This window comes from Lactuca sativa, chromosome 2 (assembly GCF_002870075.4).
Source record: "Lactuca sativa cultivar Salinas chromosome 2, Lsat_Salinas_v11, whole genome shotgun sequence".
Lineage (NCBI taxonomy): Eukaryota > Viridiplantae > Streptophyta > Magnoliopsida > Asterales > Asteraceae > Lactuca > Lactuca sativa.
In genome coordinates this window covers 121159057-121175435 of record NC_056624.2, presented here as the reverse complement: position 1 = coordinate 121175435, position 16379 = coordinate 121159057, and the positions used below count along the sequence as shown (strand labels likewise).

At 42.7% G+C, this 16379-nt stretch overlaps 1 protein-coding gene across 1 annotated transcript; it reads left to right on the top strand.

Annotated features, from left to right (window-relative positions):
• Window positions 1–2350: 2350 nt before the first annotated feature.
• On the top strand, window positions 2351–3989 carry LOC111887773 (probable aldo-keto reductase 2). Its single transcript, XM_023883923.2, has 5 exons — window positions 2351–2635; window positions 2773–2973; window positions 3075–3247; window positions 3339–3441; window positions 3523–3989. The coding sequence occupies exons 1-5, from the start codon at window positions 2366–2368 to the stop codon at window positions 3856–3858; spliced, it is 1083 nt and encodes a 360-aa protein (XP_023739691.2). The 5' UTR covers window positions 2351–2365; the 3' UTR covers window positions 3859–3989.
• The last annotated feature ends 12390 nt before the right edge of the window (window positions 3990–16379 follow it).

Genomic DNA, 16379 nt, shown 5'->3' with positions numbered 1-16379 from the left:
CCAGAAAAATATCAGAATTCGAGATGGTAGAAGACGAGGAGACGGGCACGGAGAAAAGGAGAAAACGCATATCAAGCCTCAGATCACCATTCACAATATAATTGTTAGTTTCTAGTATCCCAATTCGGGGTCTCGGTTCAACGGTTCTACTGAATCCAGATTCCTTGTGGAAGTCCTTTTACAGACTCTTGTGTTTATTCTTTAATTTCATTCTCGATTCCTGTAAGTCTTTATTCATTCTCCTAATTCATAAAGGTTAAAGTTCTTGGATATACTTTTGTTTCATTCTTTAGAAAAATCTAAATATGTAATAAAATGTAAAAAGAATCTGTTATTTAAGTTGGTGAAATTTTAGGATATAAGTTGCTGAAAATACGAATATCTGATTTTTTTATGATATTTCTTGATTTCTTGTTTTCAAGTTTTCAATTGATATTAGTAATTCAGGAGGATTATTTTTATTTCTGATTTGTGAGGTAATTGAGGTTCTTATAATTGTTTGCAGACTCTATTAACAAGTTTTAGGAAGATATATGAGAAGATTGAAGATTGTAAGAGAAGGCAGATAATGGAATTAGAGAATATGACAATGGATTTTTATAAAGAGTTTGAATGAGGAGATTAAAATAAGAATATTATTGGCAAACTATCTCCTTTTTATTTGGGGGAGTTTGGTTTAAAGTTTATGAAAGGATTTTAATGCATTTCAATCTAAAAACCTTCTTGTCCCTTATCTTTTTAAATTGCAAGTACCTTGAGATAGTGCTCAAACTTTATTTGTTTTTTATTACTTTTTTGCCCTTTATCTCACATACCAGCTCCCTATTTCACATAAGGAAGTGGTTGAGTGAAAGTACTTTGACACCTGGTGCACTTGTGGTCAATGTAAGTAAGCTCCTTTACATACCATCCGATTATTTATACCTCAGTATCTTTCACCATGCCATTATTTTTGTCAAGCATATATCATGTTTGATGAAATGCATGAGAGGAGTACAACCAGATTCCACCATACATGCTTCATTAGTTTATTGGTTTTTAAGCAATCAAGTTTTAAGAGGCCTGATAAAGGTGTTTAACATGATTTTAAAATAGACTCTTTACTTTGAAAAGGGAAATCGAGGCAATAAATATGAATGGGGGAGAATATAAGAAGAGGTTGTGAGAATATGTACCTATTTATAGTTATTATTGTACACTGTAAAAATAAATATTTTATATTTAGAGTACACAAATAAGGTTTGATATATTGTTTGATTATAAATTTTATTGCAGTTTGTTTTATAATTTTTTTTGTTAGGAGTTTGGTCTATAGTATGGGGCATTTTTTTTCGTTTTTCCCTGGGCATAGAAAAACAATGGACCGGCCCTGCCCACCTACAAACACACACACACACATAAACACATGCATACCTACACACACACACCCACCCACAAACACACACACACACACACATACACATACATACCCACCCACCCACAAACACACACATATACATACCCACCCCCACACCCACCCACCCGCACGCACACACACACCAACCCACAAACACACACACACATACATACCTACCCATACACACATACATACCCACCCCCACACACACATAAACCCACACCTACCCCCACCCTCACCCTCACAGACACACACACCCACACACACACAAACCTACACCTACCCCCACAAACACACACTCGCACCCCCACTCACCCAACACCACCACGACAATCACCGACCTACCATCACCACCACCACCACCACTAACCCGTCACTAGCACCACGACCATCGCTGTCCCCGACATCACCACCACTGACACAATTGCCGCCGCCACCACCATCGCATGTCATCACCACCACCGTCGCCGACCCGCTACCGTCACCGCCTCCACCCATACCCTACCACTGCTACTGCTTTCTAAAAATGAAAACTGATAGAAAAATACACATCTAAATACGTTTTTTAATTTTCTAAAACTGAAAATGAAAAATGAATAAGTTTAACTAAACGCGTTTTCTAAATTTTTGAATAAAAAATGAAAACAGAAAACAAAAATCGAAAAGGAAAAACAAAAAACGAAAAATAAAAAGTGTTTTTCCGTAACTAAACGCAACCTTACTAATTCTGCAGACTTGACGTCATTCCGTGAAGGACTGCGGAGGACTCTAGGCGGAAGTCATGTCTGTAACTAGAAAAATCATTTTTTGTGATCAAATTTGATTTTTTGTCTATTGGCTGTATTTTGATTTCCCTAATTACGTCGGCACTTGCGTCTACTTATCGTCATTGTCTGTCATTGTTTGACCTGAGATTCCTCGCCATGGAATTGCTACCAAACTCACCACTTGTCACTTCTCAGTCCCTATATGAAGTCAAGGGTTGTTTTCATCAATCACTCCGTAGAAGAAGAACAAAGCTCGAAAATGGCAGGAGTTCGAAGAGTCAAACTGGGTTCACAGGGTTTAGAGGTATCAGCTCAGGGTTTGGGTTGTATGGGCATGTCCGCTTTCTATGGAGCCCCAAAACCTGAACCTGACATGATCAAGCTCATCCACCACGCCATTAACGCCGGCGTTACCTTCCTCGACACCTCCGACATCTACGGCCCTAAAACCAACGAAATCCTTCTAGGCAAGGTAACATTCTTCTACTAATTAGATCGATCTTTCATCAATTGTCGCTGCCAATTAGTTTGCTGATCAGAGAGGGTCTTTGCATCTTTCGGTCCAGTGCATTTTTAGGGTTCGATTAACACCCAATTTTGTAATTGCAGGCTTTGAACGGAGGAATTAGGGAGAAAGTGGAGTTGGCTACCAAATTTGGGATCAGAGAAGTGAATGGAGCGAGGGAGTACTGCGGAGATCCGACGTATGTAAGAGCTGCTTGTGAAGCTAGCTTGGAGCGACTTGGCGTCGATTGTATCGATCTGTATTATCAACACAGGATTGACACTCGTTTGCCAATCGAAATCACAGTAAATTTCTTCCTCCTTACACGATCCTTTTTTCAATTCCTTTCTGTTCATAACTCGAATTCTCATATCCATCCCCTCAAATGTTCTACTTTTCTTCTTAGATGGGAGCACTAAAAGAGCTGGTGGAAGAAGGAAAGATCAAATATGTTGGATTATCAGAAGCATCAGCATCAACCATCAGAAGAGCCCACGCTGTGCACCCATTAACAGCCATACAACTAGAATGGTCCTTGTGGACAAGAGATGTTGAAGAAGATATCATTCCTACTTGCAGGTTAGCTTCCTTTTTCTATCCATTTTCTAATTCATCAATAACCATGAATCCAAAATCCAAACTTTAAGCTCTGTATATCATACTTTATCAGAGAACTTGGGATTGGGATTGTTGCATACAGTCCTCTTGGACGTGGGTTCTTCTCATCTGGCCCAAAGATGCTCGAGAAGTTGGAAGATAGTGACTTTCGTAAGGTCTGTTAAAGTCTTAGTTACCCTTTTCTCTATATTTTCATTATGATCACTCATTTTCAATTTCAATTTTCATATTTTTAGTATCTGCCGAGGTTCCAAGCTGAAAATCTTGAACACAACACGAAAATGTTCGAGAGGGTGAATGAGATGGCGACAAAGAAGGGGTGCACCCCATCGCAGCTATCATTGGCTTGGGTTCACCACCAGGGAAACGATGTGGTGCCAATTCCAGGAACTACAAAGATTGAGAATCTTGAACAGAACATTGGAGCTTTATCTGTAAAGCTAACACCAGAAGATATGGCTGAACTTGAAGCTATTGCTTCAGCTGATTCTGTGAAGGGGGAGAGATATGGTGCTGGAATTGCAACATATAAGGATTCCGAGACTCCTCCATTGTCATCTTGGAAAGCTTGATCAATGGTGTGAATCTTTAGGAGTGTTTTGTTTGAAATGTTCTTGTAACTTAGTTTTTCTGTAGGAACACTGTTTTGTAAGCGTATGAGTTTTTGAGAATAATAAATGAAGACGATTTCGTGTTTTGGGTTTATGATTGAGCAGGTTTCATGAATCACATTCAGATTTGTTAAAAACGGTAACCTAGACTTGTATATGTGGCAATTATGTAAATAGTTCAGTAATAGAAAGTTTGTTAATGTAAGATGGTTTATGAGACTTTTTTTTTTTAAAATATTTTTTTAATTGAATAAAATATAATTATATAAAATTAATAAAATAAAAGTACTTCATTAATTAAAAAAATGCATACAATATTAAAATTATAAATAAAAAAAAACATAATCGAAACATAGTAAAATCGTACGTAAAGCCTAATCATTGTAATCATCATTGCTTGGCACATCATCATAATCTTCGTCCGAATTATCTACAAACATATTCGATTCGTCATATGTATCATCGAAATCGTCTTCAAAATTGTTGACAACGACTTAAGTCAGATGCTACATCAAACTTGGTTCTCTGAACCATGTAACATACTTATCGTAGTCGGACTCAATTCGATATGACCACTAGGTTCGGAATAACAATCATCCTCTTAGTCATTAGTGAAACGATGGTAACGACATATTTAAATAAAATGGTATCAATTACTAGCTTCTTGGTAACCTTGTGACTTTCCCTAATCCAAGCGTGAGTCATGTGCTTCCGGTAGTATAGGCCTCTACTACCATTCACACCTCTCATACTTTTCCCAAGTATTGGCTCGCAGTTTTCCAGGTCACCATACAAGAAAATCACATAACATTTTAACACAGCAGATAACAAAACGAAGGTTTTATTATTTCTTGAAACTATTACATAGGTGTTCAAGTTCACCATAGACTATGCCTCTAATAGGCTACATCATATGATTCTATCCTTGGCTACTTTATAACTCGATCTTCGAGTATGAATTCCTCATCCTCGATTCCTTGCGTTGTTTTCTGCTTCGTCGAGGATAATGTGGAATGCCCTTGGCCTTGGTGGCGTTTCTGGCCTTGCCGCCTCGTTTTTCTTTGGGCAGTCTTTAGAAACATGCCCTTCTTTGTTACATCTATAGCACACCCTCTTGTTGTGTAACACCGTAAATTTCAAAACAATTTTTCGCATTTTATACAAAACACAATTCATTCAATTTTCATAAAAACATCATTGTTTGAAACTCAAATTTATAGCATATAAAAATCCCAAGATCTCATAACATAAAAATCCCGTGTGTGTACTGATCAGGCCGGCGCCTTCCCGCGATCCTCACTAGTACCTGAAACAAACAACACCAAACACTCTAAGCACAAAGCTTAGTGAGTTCCCCAAAATACCACACATAGTACATATTAGCCACTCGAGGCTATAACTCTGTGGGTCCGTGGACCCTACTCTGTGAACCCTCTGGTTCTAACTCTGTGAACCTTCCGGTTCTAACTCTATAAACATGCACAACATAAATCACATAGAAATAATGCAGTACAACACATAACATATATAGCATACAAATACTCTATCACATAACTCTGGTTACCTACTCAAGGTAAAGTATAGTGAGAAGACTCACCTCGCGTATCTCGGTAACTCGTAAATCCCTGAAATCACTAGTGCTCGATTTCCCGAGCTATAGTCCTCCTATAACACAATACATCTCTAATTAACACTTTCCCAACTAGGGTTGACTAACCCTATCAAGTCAACACCGGTAAACTCTGGTCAATGGTCAACGGTCAACCCAACTCGCCGAGTCTGGCGTGGACTCGCCGAGTCTCTACAGGGACCCGATTCCTCTGAGTCTCTTCCGACTCACCGAGTCACTCACCCAACTCGGTTACTAAACCCCTGGTTCGAAATCACTGAACAACCCGCACCAACTCGTCGAGTCTGCCAATGGACTTGGCGAGTGCATTCCATGCACAACCCCAAACGACCTTCCGAGGTCAGATCTGTTCCACTAACTCATAGATCCAGTCCTTCCAAGCTTATTTATCACGTAAAGTTCATGTCTTGGCTCTCATATCACACCTAATGACTCATAAATGGTGTTTTAACCTCAAGCACAAAGATCCCAAACCAAAACCTCCATGGATTCATAAAAAGCTTGGACAAAGGGACACTCTGGACCTCCAAGGGTCCAGATCCAGAACCTAACTCGCTTAAGGGACCAAGGGAGCACTAGATCTAGCCACAAAAGGGCTCAATAAGCCCTAAATCAACATGAATATCACCACAACAGAAAAGGGTTCGAAACTAGTACCTCAAACGTGATGTTCTGGACCTCTGATCTTTAGGACGTTAACCCTCTTGCTTCCTCTTGGCTATAGCTTCCTTTCCCTTGCTAGACAACACCACCAAGGTCAACAATGGCTCCTTCTCTCATTCCAAACGCTCAAGCTCACTAGGGTTTCGCTATGGGGACTGGTGAGCACAAATGACAGCCATAAGGCCCTTTAAATAGGCCCCAAACCCAAGAAATTAGGGTTTCATTAAACAGCGATACGCTACCCTGCCCACCCTCGCGATCACTCTAAACGGCCCAATATACCGGGGCCCTAGCTTGCCCCTCTTCCTGAATCGAGTCACTCCTTTCCAAGGAGATACCTTCAGGAGAACATAATCACTAACCTGGAACTCGAGCTCGGATTGTCGTCTATCCGCATAACTCTTCTGGCGGCTCTGAGCGGTCAACAATCTCTGCCTGACTCGCTGTATCTGCTCTGTCGTCTGAAGCACAATCTCTGTGCTACCCATCACTCGTTGCCCCACCTCTCCCCAACAAATAGGAGTCCGACACCTCCTCCCATACAACAGCTCAAAGGGTGGCATACCAATGCTCAAATGATGGCTGTTGTTGTAGGAAAACTCTGCCAATGGCAAATACGTGTCCCAACTCCCCCCGAAGTCCAACACACATGCCCGGAGCATGTCCTCGAGCGTCTGAATCGTCCGCTCACTCTCTCCGTCAGTCTGGGGGTGATATGTGGTACTAAAATGCAGCCTAGTACCCAACTCCTCGTGAAACTTCTTCCAGAATCTGGAAGTGAAACGCACATCTCGGTCTGAGACAATCGAGATCGACACTCCATGTCGTGATACCACTTCCCTCACGTACATCTCTGCTAATTTCTCTGCAGAAGAACTCTCACTGATAGCAAAGAAGTGGGCGCTCTTTGTCAACCTGTCCACAATCACCCAAATTGCATCGACTCCCCTAGCAGTCCTTGGCAATTTGGTGATAAAATCCATGGTAATCTATTCCCACTTCCATTCGGGAACCTCCAACGGCTGCAACTTACCATGCGGTCTCTAGTGCTCGGCCTTAACCCTACGGCAGGTTAAGCACCTCTCAACAAACCACGCAACATCCCTCTTCATATAGGGCCACCAATACTCTCTCCTCAGGTCTAAATACATCTTAGTGGCCCCAGGATGGATCAAGAATTTCGACCGATGAGCCTCTTCCATCAAAATGGTACGCGTCCCTCCCACAAACAGTACCCATATACGCCCCTGAAATGTCATAAGCCCCCGACCATTGGTAACGAACTCCGATACCAACCCAACAACTCGCTCTCTCTTCTGGTTCTCCGACCTCACGGCCTCATCCTGTGATCCACGAATGGTGTCCAACACCGGAGCCATCACGGTCAATCGCAAACATACATATCGTAATGGGGCGCTCTCCGCCCTGCGACTCAGTGCATCGGCTACGACATTAGCCTTGGGAAGATGGTATAGGATCTCACAATCATAATCCTTGACCACATCCAACCACCTCCTCTGCCGCATATTTAGGTTAGGCTGGTCCATCAAATACTTCAGGCTCTTATAGTCCGTGTATATCGTACACCGAACCCCATACAGATAGTGACACCAAATTTTGAGGGCGAACACCACTGCCCCCAACTCTAAATCATGGGTGGGATACCTCGTCTCATGAGGCTTCAGCTGCCTCAATGCGTATGCTATCACATGCCCTCTTTGCATCAGCATCGCTCCCAACCCCAAGATCGATGCATCACAGTATACCACAAAGTCCTCCATTCCCTCCGGGAGGGCTAGCACCGGGGCTTCGCATAACCTTTGGCGAAGCGTCTCAAAGGAGGCATGCTGCTCGGGGCCCCATGAAAAAGCGACACCCTTCCGGGTCAACCTGGTGAGTGGCACTGTGATCTTAGAGAAATCCCTGATAAATCTCCGATAATAACCTGCCAACCCTAAGAAACTCCTGATCTTGGAGGGTGACCTCGGCACCTCCCAACTCATCACTGCCTCAAATTTAGCCGGGTCGACCAATATCCCTTTCTGGTTAACGAGATGCCCTAGGAACTGGATCTCTCGCAACCAGAAATCACACTTGGAGAATTTGGCATAAAGCCTCTCCGATCTCAGAACTCCGAGGATCTCCCTCAAATGCTCCTCATGCTGCTTTCTAGATCTCGAATATACCAAAATATCGTCGATGAATACAATCACCGACCGATCCAACATCGGCCTGCACACCCGGTTCATGAGATCCATGAACACTACCGGGGCATTGGTGAGCCCGAAAGGCATCACCACAAACTCGTAATGCCCATAACGCGTCCTGAACGCTGTCTTCTGGATGTCCTCATCTCGCACCCTTACCTGATGATATCCAGATCTCAAATCGATCTTGGAGAACCAAGATGCTCCCTGTAATCGATCGAACAAATCGTCGATCCTCGGCAATGGGTAACGGTTCTTGACCGTCAGCTTGTTCAACTCCTGGTAATCAATGCACATCCGGTGTGAACCATCCTTCTTCTTGACAAAAAGGATAGGCGCTCCCCATGGCGAGCTGCTCGGCCGAATAAATCCCTTTCCCAGCAGCTCCTGAAGCTGCGAGGATAACTCCTGCGTCTCTGGAGGTGCAAGGCGATAAGGCACCTTGGCGATAGGCGCGGCCCCCGGAACCAAATCGATACTGAACTCCACTTGCCTCACGGGAGGCACACTTGGCAACTCCTCTGGAAATACATCCAGGAACTCACGCACTATCGGAACCTCCTCAACCGACCTCGGCCTCTCTGAATCAACCCGCGTATCCATCACATACGCCATAAAGCCCTTACAGCCCTGCTGCAGACACTGCCTCACTCTAGCGGCCGAACAAAACATTGACCCAGAACGTGTACCCTCGCCGTACACCGTAAGAACTCCCCCACTAGGGTCTTGTATGGTCACCAACTGCCGCTCGCAGTCGATAACCGCACCGAATCTGCTCAACCAGTCCATGCCCACAATGACACAGACATCACCCATCGCAATAGGAGCCAAATCAATCAGGAACTCAACACCGAAAATCTCGAATATGCACCCACGGATCACCTCCGTGGCATATATCACCCTCTCGTCAGCTATGGAAACTCTTAGAGGCCGACTCAACGCCTCACGACTAACACTGATATGCTGACTAAAAGCCAAAGATACAAAAGACCGACTCGCACCCGAGTCAAATAACACCAAGGAAGGTACATAATTCACAAGAAAAGTACCTACGCATAACATAATATAAGCATAATATCTCAACATCAATATAAATACACGAAAGAATACATACCAGCCACGACATCGGGCGTTGCGCGGACCTCCTCCGCGGTCAACTGAAAGGCTCTCCCTCGTGCCCTCGGCGCCTCGGCCTTCACTGGCCGACTCTTGGTAGCTTTGATGGCGGCAGGGGCAGATCCCTGAGGTGCTCCCTGAGCTGAACCTCGCAACTGCGGACACTTTTCCTTCTGGTGTCCGGTCTGGTTGCAGTGAAAACACATTGCAAACCCCTTGGGGCAATCCTTGGCCATATGCCCCTCCTTGCCACACTTGTAGCAAGATCCAGCTCTACAAACTCCATCATGACCCTTGACGCACTTTCCACAAGTGCGGCCCTTCTGGCTCCCTGTTTTGGGATCAGCGGGCTTGGCCCGCTTGGCTGCCGGCTGGGACTGTGTCGGTCGCCGATCCCTCCCTTGAGACTCCGCCTCCTCCCTAGCCTGAGTCTCTAGCTCAATCTCCCTCTTTCGGGCATTTGCCTGAAGCTCGGAAAATTTCCGGTATGAGGAGTTCGCCACGAACTCCCGAATATCTCTCCGCAAAATACTCAAATATCAACTCATATGTAACTGCTCGGTGGACACGTGCTCTGGGTAGAACATCGCCCGCTCATGAAACATCCTCGTAATCAACGTAACAGACTCAATACCCTGCTTGAGGGTCAGAAACTCCTAGGATAAACGCTCCCTCTCCACCTGGGTAACGTACTCATCTCGGAACATGGCAGTGAACCTCTCCCAGGCCACTGTCACATGCTCAGCAGGCGTATAGTGCGCCGTCACAAACTTCCACCAGTCCTTCGCTCCCAAGCAAAGCTGGTTCAGCGCGAACCGGACTCTCAAATGCTCAGGAGATGAACAAGTAAAGAAACACCCCTCTATGTCTGAAATCTATCTCATAGCCGCAACCGGGTCCTGGGTCCCATCAAACTCCGGTGGTTTTGTGTTGCTGAACTCTCGGAACAGCAACGCATCACCACCCTGCGGCCTCGCAGCATCAACAGCTGCGGTGGCCGCTGCAACAGCAGCCTCAGAAAGAGCAGCATAACGCTTGTCAAAAGTCTCAATCAACGTGGTCTTAATAGACTCGAACATCTCTGGTATCTTTGCCCTGATGGCCGCAGCCACCTCCTCATGGATGATCCGGCGGATCTCCTCATCACTAGCCCCACTGCTCTCTGGCATAAGACGTGTCCTCACCATGATCTACCTCCGAAATACAACATACAATAAATTAGAAACCCATTCAAGCATACCCGCACTCGACAACTCATCCCTCCTTGATCCCTGGCCTCCCGAAGATTCTTACTTGGACTGTACACCGCCCTGGTGTTTTCAGTAGTACGATCCCAATACTACTGTCCGAACCGTATCAGTATACACCCCAAGTCCTCCTCTTCGGATCCCAAGTCCCAAGTACTCTATTATGCATAATCCACTCTCTAACAGATCTCTTATAAGCTCCTCGCTGCTACCTACTCACTCTCAAGCATCTCATAGCAGCTCACCTCTCCCTAGGCTAAGGCATCACAAATTAGGCTACTCTAGTCCTAATAGGAGTACCTAGCCCACTCTAGCATGAGAATACATTATATCAATATCATAACATATAATATAAGGGTATCTTGGGAAATCACCGTTCGGGCGCTGACTGATCGTACACACGACTCTGCTCTGCGTTTTCCAAAAATCTTTTACTCTTTTTTTTGAAAATATTTCTCAAATCCTCAGTTTGAGTTCAAATACGCCCGAAGGTGTACTCGAATCCCTTAAACCAAGGCTTTGATACCAACTTGTAACACCGTAAATTTTAAAACAATTTTTCGCATTTTATACAAAACACAATTCATTCAATTTTCATAAAAACATCATTGTTTGAAACTCAAATTCATAGCATATAAAAATCCCAAGATCTTATTGTTAGGTCCAGTTAGTGTTGCGTCTTGGGCTCGATTCCTAGTCCAATTAATCTCTGGTATGGGCTTGTCCATCCGTGAGTTATTTTGTAGGGTTTAATATTTATAGATGCTTGCATGCATCCTTGAATGATAGATTTTGATAGAGTTTTTGATAGCGTTCATCGTTCAGATCTTTTTGTAACCCTAATATCCTCTACAACGGAAGCTCTTCATCGAGCTCTGTTGAGGATTGAGTTAATTGAATCATTCGACATATTCAGATTCATTCCTGTGTTTTATCTCACTGTTTTTTCTTTCTTGATTTACCTGTTATAAGATCTAATCGATCAAGGAGTTTTATAAACTCATCATTTGGTATCAGAGCAGGAGGCTGTGTAATTCATACACATCTCTTCTGTGAAAGAAGTGATTAGGGTTTATTCCACATTAACTGATATTTATTGAGCCGTCACACCATAATTGACGTATCTCATTATTTATTCGTTTTGCCCTAATATTACATATTACAAGTCTGATCTTGCAATAGGTTAAACGATTAAGCATGGATGATTCTCAATCTAATCCTATCAACATCTCAAACAATGTTAGATCTACAACAAAGATTCCAATTCTTTACACTCAAGATTACGAGGTTTGGGCGCATCATTTCGAATACTACGTCATCGGATCTGAAGATAATGGGTATCTAATATGGGAAGCCATTGTGTCTGGACCATTTGCTCATTCAGGAACATCCAGAATTATTAAAACTCAGAAGGAGTATAATGATCTGTTAAAGGATGTAAAAGACGTCTCTCAAGACGAAAAGGAGAAGTTTCAGTGCAACATCAAAGCATTGAGACTGATTCGATTCGCTCTTCAATCTGACACGTTTAGGTTGGTGAGTTCCTGCAGTACCGCTAAAGAAATCTGGGATCGGCTGCGAGAGCTGTATTCTACATATGAAGATTTGGAGCACTCCATTTAGACCTTGCTTTTGTCTGAGTTTGGAGAGTTCAAGCAAAATTCCGATGAGTTCGTTACTCAGACGTTTGATTGCTTCAATCATTTTCTCAGCAAGATGATCAAACATGATATCGAAAGGAAGCTTATTGAACAGAAAGTTACCTTTTTGAATGGCTTAAGATCTGAATGGAGAGCTATCGTGTCTACACTTAAAGCTTACGAACAGTTCAAATCATATTCGTTGGCGAAACTGGTGGGAATTTTGAAATCCCAAGAAAAGATAGTGATGCAAGAGAAGAGTGTGGTCTCAAACTTGGGGTCCTTGGCCCTCCTGTCTAAAAGCAAGAATGCAGTAGAAGACGAAGATCTGAACCTGGAGGACTACGATCTAACTTCAGAAGATTACGCTATGATGGTGTCCAATCCAAAAAGGTTCATCAAGAAGAGGTTTCCTACCAATAAGAACCGAAACTGGCAGGGAAGCTACAGTTCAGAAAAAGTAAGGGAGGAACCTAAGACTGAAGAACCAAAGAAAGAGGTGAAGGTTGAAGCGGATTCTGGTGTCATCTGCTATTACTGTGGAGGAAAGAATCATTACGCCAAAGATTGTGTGTTGAAGAAAATGACGGAGAAAGATGAGGAGAAAGATGAAGAGGCAATCCTGATGAAAAAGCTAGAAGAGATTAAAAGGAAGAAAACGACTACTAATCCTTTTATGAATGCTCTTATTGTATAGGGTTCGACAGAGGATGACGAGTTCGGTGGCGTACAGGTTTGATCGACCGACTCAGAAGATGATGAGGTGAGAAAGCCTTCTCATGGAAAGGCTTATGTTGCAAGAGGTGGTGAAAGCAGTGGAAAGTGTCTGATGGTGACTGACATATCTCACATGAGGGGATATAACACTGATGGTGGAAACAAAGACGCCAAGGAGCGAGAGGACTTGTGCTTCATAGCAAAACCTCTTAGTGTGCAGATCAGTGAACTTGATGAACTGATCAAGAAGGTACAATCTCTTTTTATTTCATTCAAAATCCCACATAAATCATATGAAAAGGAATTAAATAACTTAAATTCAAGAATCTCAAATCTGGATAGTTGTTTAACTCAAACACGGGTCACAAATTCTAACTTAACTGACCAAATAAGCAGGGTGTCATCCAAGAGTGAGGAGCGAAGGATGTGGATCGACCAGAAGGAGTTGGAGCTGATTAAGTCTAAGGATGAAAACATTTATTTGCAAAGAGACAATTTGAAATTGTTAAAACAAAGGAATGTATTTTGTTTGATTGCTAAAAGACTTTATGCTAACATTACTCAACTGCATCTGAATTGTGAAATAGGACAGAAGATACATCGTATGATTTTACCCTTCCTTGAATTTAAGAAGGATGAAATCGATGCTGAAGCATACAACTGTGAAAGTGTTGTATCTTCCGAAGATGTGAATCCTACTTATATGTATGGCCTGGACAAAATAGAATCTTGTATAAAGTCCAAAGACCATAAGGACATGCTTAAAAATCTTTTGGATGAAAATGATAAGTTGAAACTAAGGACCGAAACCATACAAAAATTCGACTCATTGAGTGCCCATTTAAGTTCAGAAAATAAAATTGATGTTGAAAATGCATCTGAACTTAATGAGGACGATGATATGAGTGAAATTTCTGTTGAGGTTGAAGTTGACTGTTCTGAGTTTGTCAAGAGCGAACCCGAAAATCACAAAAATCTAATTTCTGGAAATTCAGTGGAATTCGCTCGTTTGTCAAAAAATAAGTCCCCGGCCCTTGAAGAAAAGGCTGTTGTGTACCAAAAGGTGAGAACCACACCGAATCAAGTATATAAGGTCACAGGAGTAACCGAACATCAAAAAGCCGAACTTACTGCCATAGTGAACGAAGATAACGCAGATGGCTGTGATGAGTTTTCTGGTCTGCTCCTATAGATAATGCAGACGAAACAGTTGGTCTGTCAGAGCGAACGTCCTGGAAAACCAAAGGAAGATATGTACCAGAGCCGCTGAATAAGCCTGGAAACTTTGACGTGCCAAGTACAAGTGGTACAAAAGAAATACATGTAGAAGAAGTCACCTCCACAAGCAAAACCTCGTCTATGAAGAGTGAACCGGCTGTCAAGAAGCTAAAACAAAAGGCTAATATCCATAGACAACCGAAACAGGTGAAAAATCAAAAGCAGCAGAGAAACCTGAGATACAAAAAGAATCTCTCAGAGCGAAAGCATTTTTGGCGCTCTCAAAATGCTCACTACTCTTACCATGATAAAGATTCTAAGTCAGAGAAAAAGACTTTCGGGCCACATGAAGCACAGAACCGAAAGGATAGGTTCGGTCCCGAAAGCAACAACAACCGAAAAGCGAGTTTTAGTTCTCCAGCCAACAACTGCCAAAAATCCAACTTCAGCTCATCATCGAGCAGCTATCGAAGGTCTAGGTTCGGTCCCTCAAATGACCATAAACAAAAGGGTCATTTCGAACCTCAAGTCAGAAGAAATTCCCATTCTAAATTCTCTTTTTCTAATTCTTCTCATTCTCAATTCTATTCTAAACCCAATTATGTTCCTGCACAAAATTCAAAATCATCAACGAACTTGAAAGGAAAGTCGAAGATTTCCTCAGTCCAGGAAGACCGAAAGCAGAATAATGCCCAAACACCAGAATCTGAATCCAAAACACCTGTAGCTAACCCTAACAAAATCAAAGTGTTTACTATTAAAAGAAAAGATGAAACAACTTTAATAAAACGAACATATCTTGTTGATGTTTCTCTTACTATTCTTGTTCCTGTAAAAAGCTCACGTGGACCCAAGAAACTTTGGGTTCCTAAATCTGCTTAAATTTTGCAGGTTATAAGTGACGAGCAGTTCGATGAAGAATGGTACATTGACAATGGCTGCTCACGTCACATGACAGGAAGGAAGGAAGAGCTAAGGGAGTTTCGATCTCTTCAAGATGGTGGGAATGTCAAGTTCGGTAACAACTCTTATGGAACAATAAAGGGTTATGGGATGATAACTAATGGAGACTTCACAATAAGAAAGGTGGCATACGTTGAAGGGTTGCTGCATAACCTCATCAATGTATCTCAATTGGTGGGTGGTACCGGTCTCAAGGTTTCATTCGACAACGAAGGTTCAGAGATTATAGAGAAGAAATCCAACAAGATCATTCTCAAATCAGACTGAAAAGGCGAAATGTTTCCTCTCAATCTCAAACCAATCAAAGGAAATCCAGCTATATGTCTTTTGTCTAAAGCTCATTCTGACGAAAGCTGGTTGTGGCACCGAAGGCTCTCTCATCTCAACTTCAAGGACATCAACAAGCTTGTCACCGGAGGTCATGTTCGGGGTCTTCCCTTGCTCAAGTTTGATCGAGAACACTTGTGCACTGCATGTGAAATGGGGAAACAAAGTCGGCAAAGTCACCCATCAATTATAAACACAAAAGTTGTTGAACCACTTGAGTTGCTCCACATCGACTTGTGTGGTCCATCATCAATCGAAAGCATTGGCGGTAGCAAGTATATTCTTGTTATTTTGATGATTTCTCACGCTTTACATGGGTGTTCTTTCTGAAGCACAAATCTGAGGCTACTCCTAAGCTAAAGATGTTTATCAAGCAGGTTGAAGTGCAACTGAGAAAAGTCGTTCGCAACATTAGGAGCGACAATGGAATGGAGTTCAAGAACAAAAAATTTGAAGACTTTTTGGCAGAAAAAGGAACCAGTCACAACTTCTCAGCCCCCTACACGCCTCAACAGAACGGAATTGTCGAAAGGCGAAACCGATCCTTGTGTGAGGCGGCCTGAACTATGCTTAGTTTCGCTTCTCTTCCCTTATATTTCTGGGCTGATGCTATTGCTGCAGCATGTTTTACGCAGAATAGGTCTTATCTCAACAAGCGCTTCTCTCTTACTCTTTATGAGATCATCAATAACAGGAAGCTGAACGTAAAATTCTTCCATGTATTCGGCTCATGATGTTTCATCTTCAACTCCAA